Source organism: Nerophis lumbriciformis, linkage group LG22, assembly GCF_033978685.3.
Source record: "Nerophis lumbriciformis linkage group LG22, RoL_Nlum_v2.1, whole genome shotgun sequence".
Taxonomy (NCBI): domain Eukaryota; kingdom Metazoa; phylum Chordata; class Actinopteri; order Syngnathiformes; family Syngnathidae; genus Nerophis; species Nerophis lumbriciformis.
In genome coordinates this window covers 13,695,309-13,715,815 of record NC_084569.2, presented here as the reverse complement: position 1 = coordinate 13,715,815, position 20,507 = coordinate 13,695,309, and the positions used below count along the sequence as shown (strand labels likewise).

The 20,507-nt window shown below is 38.6% G+C and overlaps 2 protein-coding genes across 4 annotated transcripts in view; one reads left to right on the top strand and one right to left on the bottom strand.

The window, feature by feature from the left end:
• iqck (IQ motif containing K) overlaps window positions 1–1,977 on the top strand; it is a 37,323-nt gene extending 35,346 nt beyond the window's left edge. The window contains exon 9 of the mRNA XM_061974205.2: window positions 1,283–1,977. Coding sequence (XP_061830189.1) covers window positions 1,283–1,509 — 227 coding nt within the window. The 3' untranslated portion in view covers window positions 1,510–1,977. The remainder of the gene's footprint in view (window positions 1–1,282) is intronic.
• Window positions 1,978–7,869: 5,892 nt separating this feature from the next.
• Window positions 7,870–20,507, bottom strand: part of gprc5ba (G protein-coupled receptor, class C, group 5, member Ba) — a 34,937-nt gene continuing 22,299 nt past the window's right edge. For 2 of the 3 annotated variants that reach the window (XM_061974206.2, XM_061974207.1), the window contains exons 3-4: window positions 16,226–16,371; window positions 7,870–12,207 (exon numbers count right to left, since the gene is read on the bottom strand). In XM_061974206.2, coding sequence (XP_061830190.1) covers window positions 12,163–12,207; window positions 16,226–16,371 — 191 coding nt within the window. In that variant the 3' untranslated portion in view covers window positions 7,870–12,162. The remainder of the gene's footprint in view (window positions 12,208–16,225; window positions 16,372–20,507) is intronic. The other variant, XM_061974208.2, reaches the window with a different exon arrangement.

Below are 20,507 nucleotides of genomic sequence, written 5' to 3'. Positions count from 1 at the left end.
CAAAAGAGCATGTACAGTTAAAAGAGATTGCCTTATTAATCTGCGTATATATGTGATTATTAATACAATATTTTTTTTGTGATTAGTCACATGTGTTAACATGTCATTTTCATGAATCATGTTTTCCTAATTTTATTTATTCTAATATAAAATTAAAAAAAGATAGTTTTTTATTATTATTATGACTAATTATTATGACTGATTAATATGACTGATTATTATTATTAAGGTAATATTTTTTGGTGATTAATCACATATGTTAACATGTTATTTTCATTGATAATGTTTTCCTAATGTTATTTATTGTAATATTATAATTCAAAAAAAAAAAAAAGTTTTATTTTTTTCAATTTTTAATGTGTAATGTGCCTCAGATGTAGAGGCAATTCAGCACGTTTGTTGTCAGCCATTTTTGTGGAATTTTTTGCAGCAGGACTCAACATTTTTTAGAGTATGTTGTTAAAGTGCTCCAGCAGGCACAGGGACACCTCCTATATATGCGCTTGGGAAACAGTGTATTTGTAACAAAATATAATGCTTTATATCTCATAGAAATACATTGTAAAAAATATATTTTTTGCAAATTTAAATATAAGATTGAACATATTTATTTGTGATGCTCCATATATGACTTATGGACAATTTGTTGCTAAATCCCGCCTATGTCCCTGCAAAGATCTTCATGGCGGCAATGTTTTTCAATCCATCCAGCAATCCATTTTCTACCGCTTGTCCCTTTCGTGGTCGCAGGGGGCGCTGGAGCCTATCCCAGCTGCACTCGGGTGGAAGGGACGCAGGGCCAACACAGACAGACAACATTCACACACACATTCACAATTTAGTGTTCTCAAACAGCCTATCCCCAGGTGCATGTGCTTGGAGGTGGAAGGCAGCCGAAGTACCTGGTGAGAACCCACAGAATTACGTAAAGAACATGCAAACTCCACACAGAAAGACGCCAAACCCAGGAATACGGCCCGTTTTTCAATCCATCTTGCTGAAATTTGACATACACGTGCTTGTTTATTTGGTGGAGCACATTGAGCTGTGTGAGAAATTTCAGGACAAAACAAATGCACCACAATGTAGTGTATTTGTCAGAAAACTAAAAGCACATGCAAACCAATATGGATGCATGTTTTGACAAATGTTCAGGAGTACAGTAGAACTGTTAGGGGCCACAACCGAATACATAAACACATGCTGTTTATTTTCTAGTATTGTTTGCATGAACGTGCCATTGGAAATACCAACACATTTTCCTTGTTGTGTTTGTCTACAGTGGGTTCGGTCATGTCGGACGCTGCTGAAAGCGCTCAAACTTCGGAAAACTCCGAAAATTCCGACTTGAGCGTCCAAGTGGTTTCTCCCACCCCGCAGAGCACGGCCGTGCACACGCCCACCGACCGAATGACCCCGGACGGCATTGAGCGTCTGAAGCCCGGTCTTTATAGCGTGGATGAGATGATCAACATGGCGTCACTGTCCAGGTCACATGCACCAACTTAACTATACTAGATGACATCAACTGCGTCTAGTCAATTCTTTTAGCGTTTTTTCAAGGTTGTTAATTTCTCGTATACATCGATGTCATGCTGGCCCTAGCGATTCATCACATGCGCCTTTAAAAATCTTGTAACTAGAGATGTCCGATAATGGCTTTTTTGCCGATATTCCGATATTGTCCAACTCTTAATTACCGATTCCGATATCAACCGATACCGATATATACAGTCGTGGAATTAACACATTATTATGCCTAATTTTGTTGTGATGCCCCACTGGATGCATTAAACAATGTAACAAGGTTTTCCAAAATAAATCAACTCAAGTTATGGATAAAAAAAATGCCAACATGGCACTGCCATATTTATTATTGAAGTCACAAAGTGCATTATCTTTTTTAACATGCCTCTAAACAACAGCTTGGAATTTGGGACATGCTCTCCCTGAGAGAGCATGAGGAGGTTGAGGTGGGGGTGGGGGGGGTAGCGGGTGTATATTGTAGCGTCCCGGAAGAGTTAGTGCTGCAAGGGGTTCTGGGTATTTGTTCTATTGTGTTTATGTTATGTTACGGTGCGGATGTTCTCCCGAAATGTGTTCGTCATTCTTGTTTGGTGTGGGTTCACAGTGTGGCGCATATTTGTAACAGTGTTAAAGTTGTTTATACGGCCACCCTCAGTGTGAACTGTATGGCTGGTGGCCAAGTATGCCTTGCATTCACTTGTGTGTGTGAAAAGCCGTAGATATTATTTGATTGGGCCGGCACGCAAAGGCAGTGCCTTTAAGGTTTATTGGCGCTCTGTACTTCTCCCTACGTCCGTGTACCACTCCGTACAGCGGCATTTTAAAAAGTCATACATTTTACTTTTTGAAACCGATACCGATAATTTCCGATATTACATTTTAAAGCATTTATTGGCCAATAATTTCGGCAGTCCGATATTATCGGACATCTCTACTTGTAACCAATCTAGCACACCCAAGCAAGGCTTTATGCTTTAATATGCACGTCTAATCAGCTTAATGCTTTCATTTATAATGGGTCAACATACAGTATATATACTGTATACCAGTAATAGTCAAGTGGTGATCGGTGGGCCAATTTTGGCCTGTAAATTACTTCAAACCGGCATGCTTGTCATATACAGAGGATTTTTGACTGTTGTTTTTAAGGACCGACTGCAAAAAAAAAAAACAGTACCCCTGACTGACTAGTATTTTTTATTTTTTGCAGTACACAACAGCAGAGTGCTCCTGTCATCTAGAGCAGTGGTCCCCAACCTTTTTTGCACCACGGACCGGTTTAATGTAGGCATTATTTTGAGGGACCGGCTTTCCACTCGTGCCAGATAAAAATGCAGCAAAAATAAGTGCATGAAAAATGCAACCCACTATAACGCTGCATTAGTGGGAGCCCAGAGCTTGTTTCTTTGCAATGAGATGCAGATGGAAATCAGTTTTTGGCTACAATCTGTCACATTTATATTTTATATGTTCATTAATGTGCATTGTATCATGTCACAAATCTTTAACAAATATAACAAATGGCAACTTCCTATGAGGAGTTTTATTGTACATCTATAAACAAGCTTATAAGTGTGTCTAGTGGGACAGGCGAAAGTTTAGTCGGAGAAAATGCAGTTGTTTATAAATTATTTAATATTGCTCTGCGGCCCGGTAGCAAATGCGTCACGGACCGGTACCGGTCCCCGGATTGGTGGTTGGGGACCACTGATCTAGAGAATCTTTGACTGTATCGTTTTGCAATTGGTCTTTCAAAACATTAGAGTTCTCTTGTCATATAGAAGATTCCGCCATCCACTGCTGTTGCATGTGTGCTTGGGCAGAAAACTTCACCCACCTGGCCCTAAGTCCAACCCACGCTATATGGATGTTTTTTAGCAGGACTCCCTTAAAAAGAGATTCTTAATCTCAATGAGACTTTCCTGCATAAAGAAGATCTTTGTCGAGTGGACCTAAAAAAATCCAGAGCACTACTAGCATTTAGATCAGGGGTGTCAAACTCAAATACAGAGTGGGCCAAAATTTAAAACTGAACAAAGCCGCGGGCCAAGGTTGAACAAATTTACCTTTTAATAGGGACCCAAACAAGTATTGCATTGAATATTGAACAAGCAAGGCTTATATAACTTTATAGTGACATGCAAAATCGAGTTTCAAATAATAATAATAATAATTAAAAAATATCAATGGCATTTTAAACACAATTTAAATAAAAATTGAATGCCTCTTTTCTATTTGCAACCTTCTGAGGTAAATATCAACATTTACTTTTTCCACAGGCTAATAAATTTGAAAATAAAATAACAATGAATAAACCAACCATTCAGGACTTTAAACTGCTCAGTTTGCAACACACTGATCTAATCTGATGTGCCCAAGCCAGATAGATACCTGGCATCTTTTCTTGGATGCTCGTTCATTAATGTCGGGGCTCAGGCTTTGAGCTGAGGCAACCTTCATTATCCAACTAAGGTGTTCATCAGTCATTATATCTCGTAGTCCACCCGGACCACAGTCTTGTGGGCGTGCCTTAAAGGCACTGCCTTTAACGTCCTCTACGAGCTGTTGTCACGTCCGCTTTTCATCCATTCTAACAACGTGCCTGCCCAGTCACAAGATGTGTGCGGCTTCTGTACGCACACGCGCGTGAATGCAACGCATACTTGATCAACAGCGATACAGGTTACACTGGGGGTGGCCGTATAAACAACTTTAACACTGTTAGAAATATACGCCACACTGTGAATCCACACCAAACAAGAATGACAAACACATTTCGGGAGAACATCCGACACAACAGAACAAATACCCAGAACCCCTTGGAGCACTAACTCTTCCGGGACGCTACAAAATACACCCCCCGCTACCACCAAACCCCCTGCCCTCCCCCACACACATCTTGTAGCGTCCCGGAAGCCGCACATATTATGTGACTGGGCCAGCACTCGTTGGACTGGATGAAAAGCGGACGTGACGATTTCCGGGAGAGGCACTGAAATTTGGGAGTCTCCCGGGAGGTTTGGCAAGTATTAGAATTAGCGGTGAATGCGGTGTTACCGCGGCACCGCCGCTGTATATAATCGGCGGGCCAGCTCTAGTGTTAATTTAATATCGCCTCAAGGGCCAAGTGAAATTACACGGCGGGCCAAATTTGGCCCGCGGGCCAGAGTTTGACACCCATGATTTAGATGATCTTTGTTTATTTTTGTTTTTCTCTGCGTAATTGCTTAAAAACAGCAGCGTGCTCCTGTAACATTAGACGGTCTTTGATGAGGGGTTTTTATTTTTTGCAGTAAGTGCTTAAAAACAGCAGACCCCTCTTGTCATACAGTATGTAGAATCTTAGACTTGCATTTTTTGCAATACGTTCTCAAATAAAGCAGAGCGCTCCTGTCATAAAGAGGATATTTAATGAGTGATCTTTTATTTTTTTATTTTTTGCTTAAAAACAGCAGAACCCTGTAGTCATATAAAAGAGATATTAAACCTGCATTTTTGTGCAATAGGACTTTAAAGGAGACCTACCGTATTTTTCAGATTATACGTCGCTCCGGAGTATACGTCGCACCGGCCGAAAATGCATAATTAGGAAAGGAAAAAAACATATACGTCGCACTTGAGTATAAGTCGCATTTTTGGGGGAAATGTGTTTGATTAAAAAAAAAAAATCTTCTTTCGTTTAAAAGAAAAATGCATATTATGTTTATAAAGTCAGGAAATATGTCCCTGGACACATGAGGACTTTGAATATGACCAATGTATGATCCTGTAACTACTTGGTATCGGATTGATACCCAAATTTGTGGTATCATCCAAAACTAATGTAAAGTATCAAACAACAGAAGAATGAGTGATTTTTACATTTTAACAGAAGTGTAGATAGAACATGTTAAAAGAGAAAGTAAGCAGATATTAACAGTAAATGAACAAGTTGATTAATAATTCATTTTCTACCACTTGTCCTTAATAATTTTGACAAAATAATAGAATATAAAAGACAAGTTGTCTTGTGTGTTCACTATTTTATTTAAGGACAAACTTGCAAAAAGAAACATGTGGTTAATGTACCATAAGATTTTTCTGTAAAATAAAGCCAATAGTGCAATTTTTTGTGGTCCCCTTTTTTTTCTTTTTTAAAGTATCGAAATACATTTTGGTACCGGTATTGGTATCTGGACAACACTACTAGTTCCTTAAATAAAACCGACCTTTCTTGTCATAAAGAGGGTGTTTGATATCAGAGTTTTGAGGGTTTTTTGCAGTAAATGCTTAAAAACAGCAAAGCGCTCCTTTCTGTCTTATTGAGGATCTTTGACTCACATGTTTTGCGAGTGCTTCTGTCATGTAGAAATCCTTTGACATTTTTTTTTTGCAGTAAGAGCTGAAAAACAGTCGAGCGCTCTTGTCATTCAGTGGATCTTTGACTTCAAATATCGCAAAGTGCTCCTGTCATATGCGACCATTTTTCACGGACATCATCATATTGCTTGTGTTTTGATGTGTGACTTTATTGTTGACTTCGCTATATGTTAACAACTTGGTGAGCTAAAGTGTGAAGATATGACAAAGACCTCGCATTAACATACAAAATAGGAGGAATGGTCCTTTTAGCTTTCTGAAAATGTGTCCCCAGGAATAATTTTAGTTGAAAATCCCTGCTATATATTGTCAAGAGCTCACCGTCATTTTGTCAGCTTAAGCTGGAAGCTCACAAGAACTTGCTATTTTCTCTCTCATGAGCAACAAGCCTCTGTCAAAAAAAAACAACACATGCAGTGTTTCCATTGAGGCCAGGAAGTGAGAGCGGAGGAAATGGAGACTACATTGTGCACCGTCTGTCCTGTTTATCAGGAAATTATCTTATGTGGGGGAAGCAGGTGACACAAAGCCACACTTTGGAGTGTTACACATTCATTGATCCCCACCTTTTGCATGAAGTTAAAAATGTTTTTAAAAAATTATTATTATTGTTATCTTATACAGTAGATATTATTGCGTACATTGAGTTTCTAGTATAATTTGTCTTAGCCTATTCTTATATACTTTCTACTGCTAATACTTTATTCTCTGGCATGAGCAGTGCTGGCACTTCTTCATCCTTCCTTAGCCATTTTGTTATTATAAACTGCTGTCCTAAACCATCCACGACATTAATGTGATACGCATCGCAGTGCAGGATCTGAGCGGTGCCAGGGAGACAGCAGCTGCTGCACTTGTTGGTGGAGATGATAAAAAGATCCATTTCATTTTGAGGATATCTGATAGTGCGGCCACTTCTACGGTCTAGCAGGGAAGGCCTGATTGAAACAGGATCGCAGCACGAGGCGGGAATGGAAACCAGAGAGAAAAACCACTGCATTAGGACCAGGTAACTATTGTTTCCTCTCTATCTGCACCTTTAACCAGACCCTCACCAACATTTAATGGGCTTGGGACATCCTTCGATAAAGCGTTCTGAAAATATGTTATGTGTTTTGTGTTATAACTTTTACAAACCTGTGTTTTTTTTTCAAAATTTGGACAGGGACATGCTTTTTAATATCATAAAGTAGCCTCCAAAACCACTAAAAGGAGCTTGACTATTATTCTTTAAAAGAAAAAGTTAAACACATATGTCTGTGACGTGAAAAATTACATAATTGTATGGATTTTTCTTTATTATTTCGGATAATTAGAAAATATATGCTGTTATTGTACATTTTATTTTGAGTTAAAGCCAACATTTAATTGTTTCTTTTGTCTAGTTTCTGCAAAATAGATTAAATAAATAAATAAATACTGGTCTTTTCTAGTACGTGTCAAATTATTTACTTATTAATTTTCACTCTATTTATTACATTATCTAAATTTTTTCTGTTGACTGGCAATAACTCCAAATTTTGGTGAAATATTTTTTGGTTGTGTGACAATATTTTCATATTTTTTGTATTTGATTAATCATTTTTGTTGCATTAAATGTGTCTTGCATTTATCGAGCAATATCTTAATATTTGTATTAATTAAATATTATATATTTAAAATATTTAATGTATTTTTAAATATTTAATATTGTATTTTAAATATTATATTATAATATCAATATTACATTATCATGAACATTTTATTTTTTAATAATATTGATATAATTAGATGCATTTATTTTAACATATGATTCTTTATTAAATATATCTGTGCTGGACAAAATGTAATGCGGCAAACCACATGACAAAAAAAATATTACGTTTAATGGATTTTTTTTTTTAAAGCATAATATAATGTTCTCTATATAAGTTACTTGCCTTGATGTGCTCACCTGACCTAATTCACATACACATTATAAAGAAAAAAGTCACATCCAATCAATTGTAACTAAACAGTACGCTTTTATTGAGCATTTTTTCCTGAATTAGTTACAGAAAGTTATTAACTGATTATTTTTTGAATGATCATCCTTTACTAGTGAGCTGGGGTTGGAGTGGAGGTGTCAATGAAGTGGTACGTAGTAGGCATGCTGCGTCACTGCACAGTCACAGCTGTGAAAACCGTCAGCTCTCCTTATGGAACAGTCTGAAGGCAACACACATCAGGAAAGAACAGGCCAGGACGAAGAGTCACAAACCTGGGGGAGGATTTGTGAGTTTGACGCCGCAACCAACCCACTTGACATATAGAAATGTGCAAATTTCACCACATATATAACACAGAGATGATTTACCAGGTGGAACAGTAAACCCCGACCTACCCTTTAAAGTATTTCAATGTCTTTACAGAAGTATGTCCCTTCTGAAATAATTCTCATGATCTTGCCAAGAACCAGCGTCCTTTCGTGTGAAAACAAAGCACAGACGATGATGTACACTGAAACGATTGCTGTCACATGACCTCAACGTAAATAGTATTGAAAAGGTCTTCTACTAAGAAATGGTGCTGAGCATGCACACATACTGTAGGTAGTCGACAGTGCAAAATATACAATATCACATCTTGTTATTTGTAATACTTCACACAGAGTGAGAACTCCACAACTTTTGAACTCTGACACTGTGGAGCATTTGGCACCTAAGTGGTGGTGCAAGTTTTAACCCATGAGATAGCTACTTGTTCCTGTATCTGGTATCCTTGGAGCTAATCTTAACCCTTGTTCTTGTAACCCATGTCCAAACAGTGTTCTTGTAGTCTGTTAACCTGTTAACTCATGTAGACTGTTAAATTGTGGTATTAACCCTATTTCCTGGAGTCCTAAATATTAAACCTTGTTCAGGCGGCCTATCCTATATGTAGCCCACGATATTAATCATTCTCCCTGTGGCTGAGCTTAACCATTTTCCTATAGCCAATATAACACTAACACTATTTGAGAAACTAACCCTTGTTCATGAGGACTGTGTACAACCCTGCTCCTAATCCTATAGCCCATGATATTAACCCTTGTTTCTGTATAGTTCATGGTAATAACCATTGTTCTCGTGGCTAATTTTAACAATTTTTCCTATAGCCACTAACCTTTGCCCCTGAAGCCTATGTAAAAACCTGTTCCTCTGGCCTATGATGTTAACCCTTGTTCCTGTGGCCTATATACAAACCTGATCCTGTATTCCATTATACTAACCATTGTTCCTGTGAACTATGTAAGTCCCTGTTCCTGTAGCCCATGATAATAGCCTTTGTTCCTGTGGCCCCAAGTACAAAACCCTGTTCCAGTAGCCCATGATATCAAACCCTGTTCCTGATGTAAAACCATGTTCCATTCGCCCATGTTGTTAACTTTTGCTCCTGTTGCCTAAATAACAACCTGTTCCTGTAGCCCATTATATTAACTTTTGTTCCTGTCGCATATATAAAAACCCTGTTCCTGTAGTCTATAATATTAAAACTTTAATCCTGTAGATAATATTGCCCGTGTTCCTGTGGCCTATGTAAAACCCTGTTCATGTTGATAATATAAACCCTTGTTCATGTCGCCTTTGTAAAACCCTGTTCCTGTAGCCGATGATAATAACTATCGCTCCTGTGGCCGACGTAAAACCCTGTTGCTATATGTAGCGCATGACATTAACCATTGTTCCTGTAGTTAATGATATTAATCCTTGCTCCTGTGGCCTACGGAAAACCCTGTTCTGGTTCCCGTTGCTGACCTTAACCATTTTCCTTTAGCGTACCCTTGTTCCTGTAGCTAAAGTAAACATCTTGTTCCTGTGGCCAATGTTCATGATATTAACCATTGTTCCTGTAGTTAATGACATAAACCCCTGTTCCTGTGGCCTACGGAGAACCCTGTTCCGGCCTCTATTGCTGACCATAACCATTTTCTTTGTTCCTCTCGCTAAAGTAAACATCTAGTTCAGTGGTTCTTAACCTTGTTGGAGGTACCGAACCCCACCAGTTTCATATGCGCATTCACTGAACCCTTTAGTGAAAAATAAAATGTTTTTGTTTTATTCAAATTCAAGAAAAAGTTTTTACAAAATGAACCATGCATGAACATCACCTTGTTCAAAGAACAAAACCAACACAGTGCATGAACTCAAAACAAATGACACACCTTACACACATTACCATAAATTGATTAACGTGGACCCCGACTTAACCAAGTTGAAAAACTTATTCGGGTGTTACATTTAGTGGTCAATTTTACGGAATATGTACTGTACTGTGTAAACTGTACTGTTTCATATAATGTATTCTCTTCCTTTGCAATGTACTTGTAAAAGTTTCAATCGATCAATCAAAAAACCTGCAAATAAGAGGGAACATTGTTTGGGGGTGTCCATAATACGCCGATAGGGAGAAGTTTTTATTTACAAGATAAGTCGGATGTGTCTTTACCTCCGTGGCGGAGGCTACGCCGAACCCCTGAGGCCGACTCACCGAACCCCTAGGGTTCGATCGAACCCAGGTTAAGAACCACTGATCTAGTTCCTTCCTTGTTGCCTTGGTTAAATATCGTTCCAGTAACTTAACCCCTTGTTCCTACAGCGCATGTTATGAACACCTGTCCCTGTGTCCAACTTACCAAGCCTTGCCCTGTAAATCATTTGAATGTGTGTTCCTGTAGCTGGTGCTAAACATAGTTCCTGTAGGGCATGTTATTAACGCGTGTTCCTGTGGCCTACACGTACCCTTCTTTCTGTAAACCCCATCCGAGCCATTTTTAACCCTTTGTGCTGTAACTCATGCGCAGCGCTTGCTCCTGTAGCCCATGTTGACCTTTGTTTCTGTTACCATTTGTCAAATATTCTTCCAGTAGGTCACGTTAACCCGGTTCTGCCATTCCACGCTTTGTTCCTGTAGAACACGTTATTAACCCTCGCTTCTGTGACTTAACCCTTTTGTTCCTGCCACCCATGTTATAAAACCTTGTTCCTGTATTCAGTGTTCAAGTGAGGCCCCAACCGTAGCAAGGCTGTCTTTGGGCATGGCACGGGCCTGTTGTGCTGAGCTCCTATTTTGGAAGAGGCATAAACAGTGTAGAACGCAGCAGCCTTTTCTTAGTCATGTGTTGCTGTGAGGGCTCCTCTCTGACTGCATTTTTTTAAAGTTTGTTTCTGTACTGGTCTGTTTTTTTCCTATTAACTCCTTTAAAACTACAACATTATATAACAGTCTTTTTTTTTTTTTACTGCATCAAGTGCCAGAAATTATTCACAGCCATTTTGTCTTATAAAAAAAAAAAAAAAAAAAACACTGCTTATGTAGCAGGCAGAAAAAAAAGTTTAAAAAAAACAAATGCAAATCAGGTTGTTTTTTTTGTAAAGAAATACAAATAGCAATTGCCACGTTTTATGATGTGTCCAAACAGCCTATGGTTAATTCATTAATAATAAAAACATAAACAAGCAAGCAGGGATTATTATTATTATTATTATTATTATTTTTACATCACTACTACAGTATGTACACAGCTTCTCCAGTGAAAGCTGACAGGATGAAATGGACACTCGGGTGAAACAAGAGTTCAGAAGGAGGAGGTGGAAGTAGTGTCCACTAACTAAAGACAACCACAACATGAAGATTCTCCCCCCTCCTCCTCCTCCTCTTCTTTCAGCTTATTTTACAGCCTTGCCCTGTGAATTTGATCCGTGTCTCAGACCCTCAGATATCTCACACTTCTAAAAATAGTCCGTCTTGCTTTTTTTTAAACATATCTCTCTTGTTCCTAGGACGTGATCTTCGCTCCATTCCATTCCTGTGATAGTTTCTCCTGCCATTGGAGTTGGACCTATATTCATGAACCATCATCTTCATCGCTGCAGGAGCTTCCCATCCTTCTGTGCAGGTGCTGTCACTCTGTGCGTCCATGCAAATGTGTGGTCATATACTGTAGTGGTAGAGGGATGAAGCCAATGGGAGAAGAGTCTGAAGAGGGAGGGGTTGTTGTAGGGAATACACACTTAACACTCTTTTTTTTGACACACATATCCCACATTGACTTTGAAAGGATGAAGGACACAGCTAAAACTTTTTTTTTTTTTTTTTTTTTAGCTGTGTCGTTCATTACCTCCTTTTTCTCACACATCGACACGCTATACAATATTAGATTGGCACACAAGTCAGTGTTAAAGTCTGTACAGAGTGAAAGTGGCATCCATATTTTGCATCCTCCTCCTCCTCCACCTCCACCCGCTTTGTCGCCTGCCCGATTTGGACTGCCCCGCTTCACCACAGCTGCCTTCCCGTGTAGGTAGGCGGGGCAGAGGGCACCTGTAGGGTGAAAGCAAAGCAAATTATTGTTGTGGTATTATGAATCCGTCAATTGAACGCTGTTATTTGAAAAAAAAAAAACCCCACCCAATTTCAATGACAACAAAGGTCAAATGTCCAATGTACACTATATTGCCAAAAGTATTCGGCCATCTGCCTTGACTCACATATGAATTTGAAGTGCCATCCCATTCCTAACCCATAGGGTTCAATATGATGTCGGTCCACCTTTTGCAGCTATTACAGCTTCAACTCTTCTGGGAAGGCTGTCCACAAGTTTGCGGAGTGTGTTTATAGGAATTTTCCACCATTCTTCCAAAGGCGCATTGGTGAGGTCACACACTGATGTTGGTCGAGAAGGCCTGGCTCTCAGTCTCCGTTCTAATTCATCCCAAAGGTGTTCTATCGGGTTCAGGTCAGGACTCTGTGCAGGCCAGTCAAGTTCATCCACACCAGATTCTGTCATCCATGTCTTTATGGACCTTGCTTTGTGAACTGGTGCACAGTCATGTTGGAAGAGGAAGGGGCCCGCTCCGAACTCTTCCCACAAGGTTGGGAGCATGGAATTGTCTAAAATGTTTTGGTATCCTGGAGCATTCAAAGTTCCTTTCACTGGAACTAACCAAATTTCTTCCTCCTACAAAAACCTTCCCCCTATTTACTTCCGGGGTCATTTCCTCTTACTTACTTCATTACCTCTTACGTCATTGATAGCGATCGATAACACTTCGGCTTTGACTGCCCGTCGCTGGAAGGATACTTGTTTTTTATTTCTATTTTTTATTTTTTATAATATAGCCTTAACAAAACGTCTGTATTAATCGGACAAATTAACTTGAGTTAAAGTACAGACATTTAACAGTATTAGATATTAATTAATATTTTTTGCACGTTACCACGAAGACAGAAGTTCCCAGCAGCGGCCCTAACACTCCGCCTGAAATTTTCCCTAACACTCCGCCTGGAATTTTTCGAAGCCTGCTGGTGTTTGACATAAGTCCCCTGGGAAAGATAAAGACAAATGTCATTCAGTGACACCACCATTTTCAGGAGATTTGGATTCTATCGATCGCTGTCAATGATGTAAGAGGAAATGACGTAAGTAAGAGGAAACGACGTAAGAGGAAATGACCCCGGAAGTAAATGGCGGGGGGGAAGGTTTTTGTAGGGGGAAGAAATTTGACGTGACAGGGCCAAGCCCAACTCCTGGAGCGGGCCCCTTCCTCTTCCAACATGACTGTGCACAAGTGCACAAAGCAAGGTCCATAAAGACATGGATGACAGAGTTTGGTGTGGATGAACTTGACTGGCCTGCACAGAGTCCTGACCTGAACCCGATAGAACACCCTTGGGATGAATTAGAACGGAGCCTGAGAGCCAGGCCTTCTCGACCAACATCAGTGTGTGACCTCACCAATGTGCTTTTGGAAGAATGGTGGAAAATTCCTATAAACACACTCCGCAACCTTGTGGACAGCCTTCCCAGAGGAGTTGAAGCTGTAATAGCTGCAAAAGGTGGACCGACATCATATTGAACCCTATGGGTTAGGAATGGAATGGCACTTCAAGTTCATATGTGAGTCAAGGCAGATGGCCAAATACTTTTGGCAATATAGTGTAGCTTTCAACAGCCAATTGGAAACAATAAGACTAATTCATATAATTCGTAATTCCTATAGAAAATGCATGATTTATAGATGTACAGTATGTATAGTACATATAATATGAGTACAGCATTGTTTATTTTTTTTATAGTTCAAAACCTTTTTTTTTTTTTACTATAACCACCATAAATTATGCTATTAGCAGAATTTAGCATTTGTGTCACTTCATCGCAAGATGCATCTTCTCATGCATACAGTACAGCAAGTGCATGAACATAATGTAACCCTAAATGGACGCAGCATATAACTCATTTCCCATTTGTGTGTGTTTGTGTGTGCCTCAAGTCTGCGCGAGTGTGTGTTCTTGTATTTCTACCCTTCTTGAGACATCAACAAGGAAAAGTACCTTCCATATGAGGATAGATGAACAAGTTAGGACATAAATCATGGTCCCAATATGGAAAACCATTGCATCTAATAGAGAATGTCTCATTTGCACCCCTGGTGGTGAAATCTATCAAAAATTAGGGTGGTCCTAAAAGGGAGGGATTTTTCAAATTGACTGTTTGTCAGTTTTAAAAGGGCTCCCCCTCTGGTCAACATATGTAATAACAAGTATGTAAGAAATTGAAATGCGCCCCCTTTGGCCAAAATTAATACAAAAAATTAAAATATATGTATATAGAGACATACTGTAATAACTTTAAGTAAATAATGAAGGTTAAAATCAATTACAAACAAAAAATAAAAATACAAATGAACTAAAAGCAGTCTTTTTCTCACAATGTGTCGACTTTTTTCTTATAAAATTGGGAACAATTTCTCATATTCTTTTTGTTTCTGTAATATTGCAATATTTTCTCGTAAAATTATTACTTTTTGAAGCAAAATTATGACATTTGTCATATAAAATTCTGACTTATCAAAATATTGCAATTTTTTGGTTCTTGTAAAGTAGTGACATATTTTGAGTAAAATTATGACTTTTGTCATACTTTTGCAGAGTAAAATTCTGATTATTATTATTATATTGCCAACATTTTAAAGTTTGCTTATAAAATTGTGACTTTTGTCGAGTAAAATGTTGACTCTTTTCATAAAATTGCCAAAATGTAAAGCTTTGCGACTGTTATTGAGTAAAATTCCTTTTATCATAATATTGCACAAATGTTCAGTTTTTCTTGTAAAATTTTGACTTGCGTTGTGTAAAATTACGACTTTTATTATGATACTGCCAAAATTCTAAGTTTTTCTTGTGAAATTGTGACCTTTTTCTTGTGAAATTCCAACTCATTTTTCACAACAAGCTTTTTTTATATTTGCAAAGTATGTATATATTATTAATGTTGTAAATACAAATCTTTATATATCTAGAAAGGGTGGTCCTAAAGAGGTAGGCATTTTTTCGGAGAACTCAAGAAGGTAACAAATACAAAAATGTGTGTGTGTGTGAGTGCCTGTGTGTGTGTCTGCGTACGTGCGTGTGTGTTTGAGGCACATCATTAATTGAAAATCATTGGAAATACAAATATTAATCTGAATCTAAATGAGTATAAGTTTATATTATCATAATTAAATGATTACAAAAACAATAAAAAAAATAGTTTTTCGCCAATATTTGTAATTTTAAATTTGTATTATTGTAAAGTAATTCGCTGCACTTTTAAATACATTTTAAACACACTAAAAAAAACAATACCGGTACATACAGTATGTTGTTTTATTCAATGTTAAAAGCATATTTACAACAAACAAATGAATACAAAGAAATGTTCTAATGATAAAATAATTTAAATTCACAGACTAACATTATTAACATTTGACTTATTTATAAATAAAAACTTACTATGTATTAAAATTGACATTCTTATTTTATTTGTATTTAATATTGGCCCTGCTAACTGTTTTACATTCAATCGTTAAACCATTCTTAAAAGCTATACTATATGAAAAAAATAAAAATAAAAATAACTTTTTTTTACTTTTATATAAGAGTTTTGCTTATCCCTGAGTACAAATCGAAGTGATTTCATTCTAGTGAAATGGAGCTTGGAAGTGTGAGGCTTTTGGGATGAAAGACTAAAAATAGAGAGCACCTATGACTATTTTTGTCAGTGGCTTGTGTGCTTTTGAGCCATGCTTTGGTGATCGTGTAACAGCTATATGGAAAGCCATAGTGGCCGGTTGGTTAGTAACAGCTGCTTATTTACACTCATTTGCCCGCTCAAATGAGTGACCATGTGTGGCAAGGCCTTTACATGCATGTGTTTACAAAAACAACACTGGAACATGCACTGTGCACACTCACACGGCTCTTGGTTTTGGTTTTTTTTTGGTTTGGAATGATGTACGATCCGGCACAAATGTGCATGCAGTCTGTTTCGGGAGGGGCGCGGCGTGTTAGCGGCGTGTACCTGCGACTGGGAGGATGTACTCACCGCTCCCCCGTTCAGGATCATGGTCATTTCGGTGGGCTGGTAGACGTTACTGCGGAAGGGAGCGCTGGGCCTGGCGCCCGTGTTGCTGTTGTGCTGCCCGGCGCTGCTGCCGCTCCTCAATCCTGATGTAGGAGAGATAGATAGAAGGATGACTCATCATTGTGACTCATCACAAATCTTGCTCTGCACGAAAGTTTGCTTTTGGCGCTCATACTTTCCGAAAAAAAAAGCATTTTTCGTTCAGAACAACCCCTGCTTAATTACATGCAAGACAAAATATGCATGGCAGGCCAGCAGTTGGCGGTAGCTCTTAAACACACGCACTCGTCGGAACATTTGACCATATGACAAGAAGCATTTTATCCAAAGAGACTGAGGGTATAAGAAAACAACAAAGTCATGCATGAGAGGATACTGTGTAATAATATACTTAAAGATCTGCACGCTAATGAACGATAACAACGGAGGTCTCTTTTGAGGGATGACCTCAAATCATACTTGCCAACCCTCCCGAATTTTCCGGGAGACTCCCGAAATTCAGCGCCTCACCCGAAAACCTCCCGGGACAAATATTCTCCCGAAAATCTCCCGATTTTCAGCCGGAGCTGGAGGCCACGCCCCCTCCAGCTCCATGCGGACCTGAGTGAGGACAGCCTTTTTTCACGACGGGAGGACAACTGGGTGACAAGAACTAAATCATCCAGACTAAAGATACATTGTATTATTATGTTTATCTTACCTAAAAATAAATATATTTATTAATTTAAAAAAAAACAACTAAATAAATGTTTATTATATTTTGCTAAAAACATCAACATTAATTGTATTTTTATTTTTTATTTTTTTTCCTTATTACATCAAGCCATAGAATTATACCGGTACATTAAAATAAACATATTTGAAATAATTAATTTTAAATTATCATAATATTTCATTTAAAATAACCATATTTAATTATTAAAATAATTGTTTGTTTATCAAAAACTTTAGCATTTTATTTATTACATTTTGAAGCTCTCAGAAGCCAAGTTATGTTATATTCATGTTATATTTATGCAAGTTTGAAGTATCAATGATCTAAACACAGTTTTGTTTGCATTTTTTCAGGATGTAGATATATGTATATATGTATGAAATACTTGACTTGGTGAATTCTAGCTGTCAATATACTCCTCTCCTCTTAACCACGCCCCCAACCACGCCCCGCCCCGCCCCACCCCCGACCACGCCGCCAACCCCCACCCCCCACCTCCTGAAATCGGAGGTCTCAAGGTTGGCAAGTATGCCTCAAATCTATATTGGGATATACACTATATTGCCAAAAGTTTTTAGCCACCCATCCAAGTGATCAGAATCAGGTGTCCTAATCACTTGGCCCGCCCACAGGTGTATAAAATCAAGCACTTAGGCATGGAGACTGTTTCTACAAACATTTGTGAAAGAATGGGCCGCTCTCAGTGATTTCCAGCGTTGACCTGTGCAACAAATCCAGTCATGAAATTTCCCCGCTCCTAAATATTCCAAAGTCAACTGTCGGCTTTATTATAAGAAAATGGAAGAGTTTGGGAACAACAGCAACTCAGCCACGACGTGGTAGGCCACGTAAACTGACAGAGAGGGGTCAGCGGATGCTGAAGCGCATAGTGCAAAGTAGTCGCCGACTTTTTGAAGTCAGTTGCTACAAAGCTCCAAACTTTATGTGACCTTCCAATTAGCCCACGTACAGTACGCAGAGAGCCTCATGGAATGGGTTTCCATGGCCGAGCAGCTGCATCTAAGCCATACATCACCAAGTCCAATGCAAAGCGTTCTCTGGAGTGATGAATCACACTTTTCCATCTGGCAATCTGATGGACGAGTCTGGGTTTGGAGGTTGCCAGGAGAACAGTACATTTCGGACTGCATTGTGCCGAGTGTGAAATTCGGTGGAGGAGGAACTATGGTGTGGGGTTGTTTTTCAGGAGTTGAGCTTGGCCCCTTAGTTCCAGTGAAAGCAACTTTGAATGCTCCAGGACACCAAAACATTTTGGACAATTCGATGCTCCCAACCTTGTGGGAACAGTTTGGAGCGGGCCCCTTCCTCTTCCAACATGACTGTGCATAAAGACATGGATGACAGAGTCTGGTGTAGATGAACTTGACTGGCCTGCACAGAGTCCTGACCTGAACCCGATAGAACACCTTTGGGATGAATTAGAACGGAGACTGAGAGCCAGGCCTTCTCGACCAACATCAGTGTGTGACCTCACCAATGCGCTTTTGGAAGAATGGTCTAAAAATTCCTATAAACACACTCCGCAACCTTGTGGACAGCCTTCCCAGAAAAGTTGAAGCTATAATAGCTGCAAAAGGTGGACCGACATCATATTGAACAATATGGGTTAGGAATGGGATGGCACTTTAAGTTCATATGTGAGTCAAGGCAGGTGGCCAAATACTTTTGGCAATATAGTGTATTTGGTATACAAATGATAATAGCACCATTTCAAAAGAAGGTTTCAAAGGCTCTTAATTTAGCTGCTGACGTATGCAATAACTTATTGCATCACTTTGAGTTGTATTATTTTCTCAAATATTGTTATAAAACTATTTGTTTTGGGCGATACTACAAATTTGGGTATCAATCTAATACCAAGTAGTTGCAGGGGCGATATTGGCCATACAGATACTGATACTAAAAAATTTCCAGATCATCAAATTATTTAAATTTATATTACAATTAAAATCAGACAAAAACAAAGGATGGCGATGTAAAAATCCATCCATCCATCCATTTCCTACCGCTTAATCCCTTCGGGGTCACGGGGGGCGCTGGAGCCTATCTCAGCTACAATCGGGCGGAAGGCGGGGTACACCCTGGACAAGTCGCCACATCGTCACAGCGATGTAAAAATATCAATTCAATATTTAAATTATTTCCTGCTGATTTAAACTCTTTTTTTTTCTTTTTTCCTTAAAGCCCTCCTGTGTCCAGGGGTTCTTTTTGTTGAGTTTGTAAACAACAACAAAAGTAAAAATATTGTTTGGTAGTAAAAAAATATCGAACTAACCACTGTAGTATCGACCATATACTGATACTATACTTGACGGTGTTACTGTCGATGTTTGTATCGATCCGCCCACCTTTAGCACATTCTCCTACGGTGTGTAGTGTAGCATGTTTAGCCTCTCCTCAGGCCTCCAGTGATAATAATACCTCTACGAAACTTAGTTTATTTGCCGCCATGTAGGCGAGGATTGCTAACTTAGAAGTGGCTTTGCACTGTGGAGGGACGTTAGCCCCTAGCAAGAATGATTCAGTAGGTTGAGGACGCGTTTGTTTGCTTGTCGCTGTCAAATTTGCAGTACACAGCTAGAATGTGTCAACATGCATGATGGAAGTTCATTTGTACTTTGTTTCCTTTACTTTTTAAATTACTTTTCATTATGGGAAATATGCATTTGGAGCGTCTCGAGTTAGCTGATGGTGTGAATGTTTTATCCAAGAGGAGACTGAGGGCAGCAAGAAAATGGAGTGTTGCATCAAAGTGGAAACTGAAGAGGAATAGTACAACCGCAGTGAGTCAACTGTTAATTTGTGTTTCTTCTAGAGATGTCCCGATACCAATATTTTGGTACTTTTGATACTTTTTGGTACTTTTCTAAATAAAGGGGAACCACAAAAAATTGCATTATTGGCTTTATTTTAACAAAAAAAATTTAGGGTACATTAAACATATGTTTCTTATTGCAAGTGTGTCCTTAAATATAATAGTGAACATACAAGACAACTTGTCTTTTAGTAGTAAGTAAACAAACAAAGGCTCCTAATTAGTCTGCTGACATATGCAGTAACATATTGTGTCATTTTCCATTCTATTATTTTGTCAACATTATTACGGACAAGTGGTAGAAAATGAATTATTAATCTACTTGTTCATTTACTGTTAATATCTGCTTACTTTCTCTTTTAACATGTTCTATCTACACTTATGTCAAAATGTAATAATCACTTATTCTTCTGTTGTTTGATACTTTACATTAGTTTTGGATGATACCACAAATTTGGGTATCAATCCGATACCAAGTCGTTACAGGATCATACATTGGTCATATTCAAAGTCCTCATGTGTCCAGGGACGTATTTCCTGAGAAAATAAAAAAAAACGAAAGAAGATGTTTTGTGATGCCAAAAAATATCGACGTAATCATAGTAGTATCGACTAGAGACGCTCCTGTACTTGGTATCATTACAGTGGATGTCAGCTGTAGATCCACC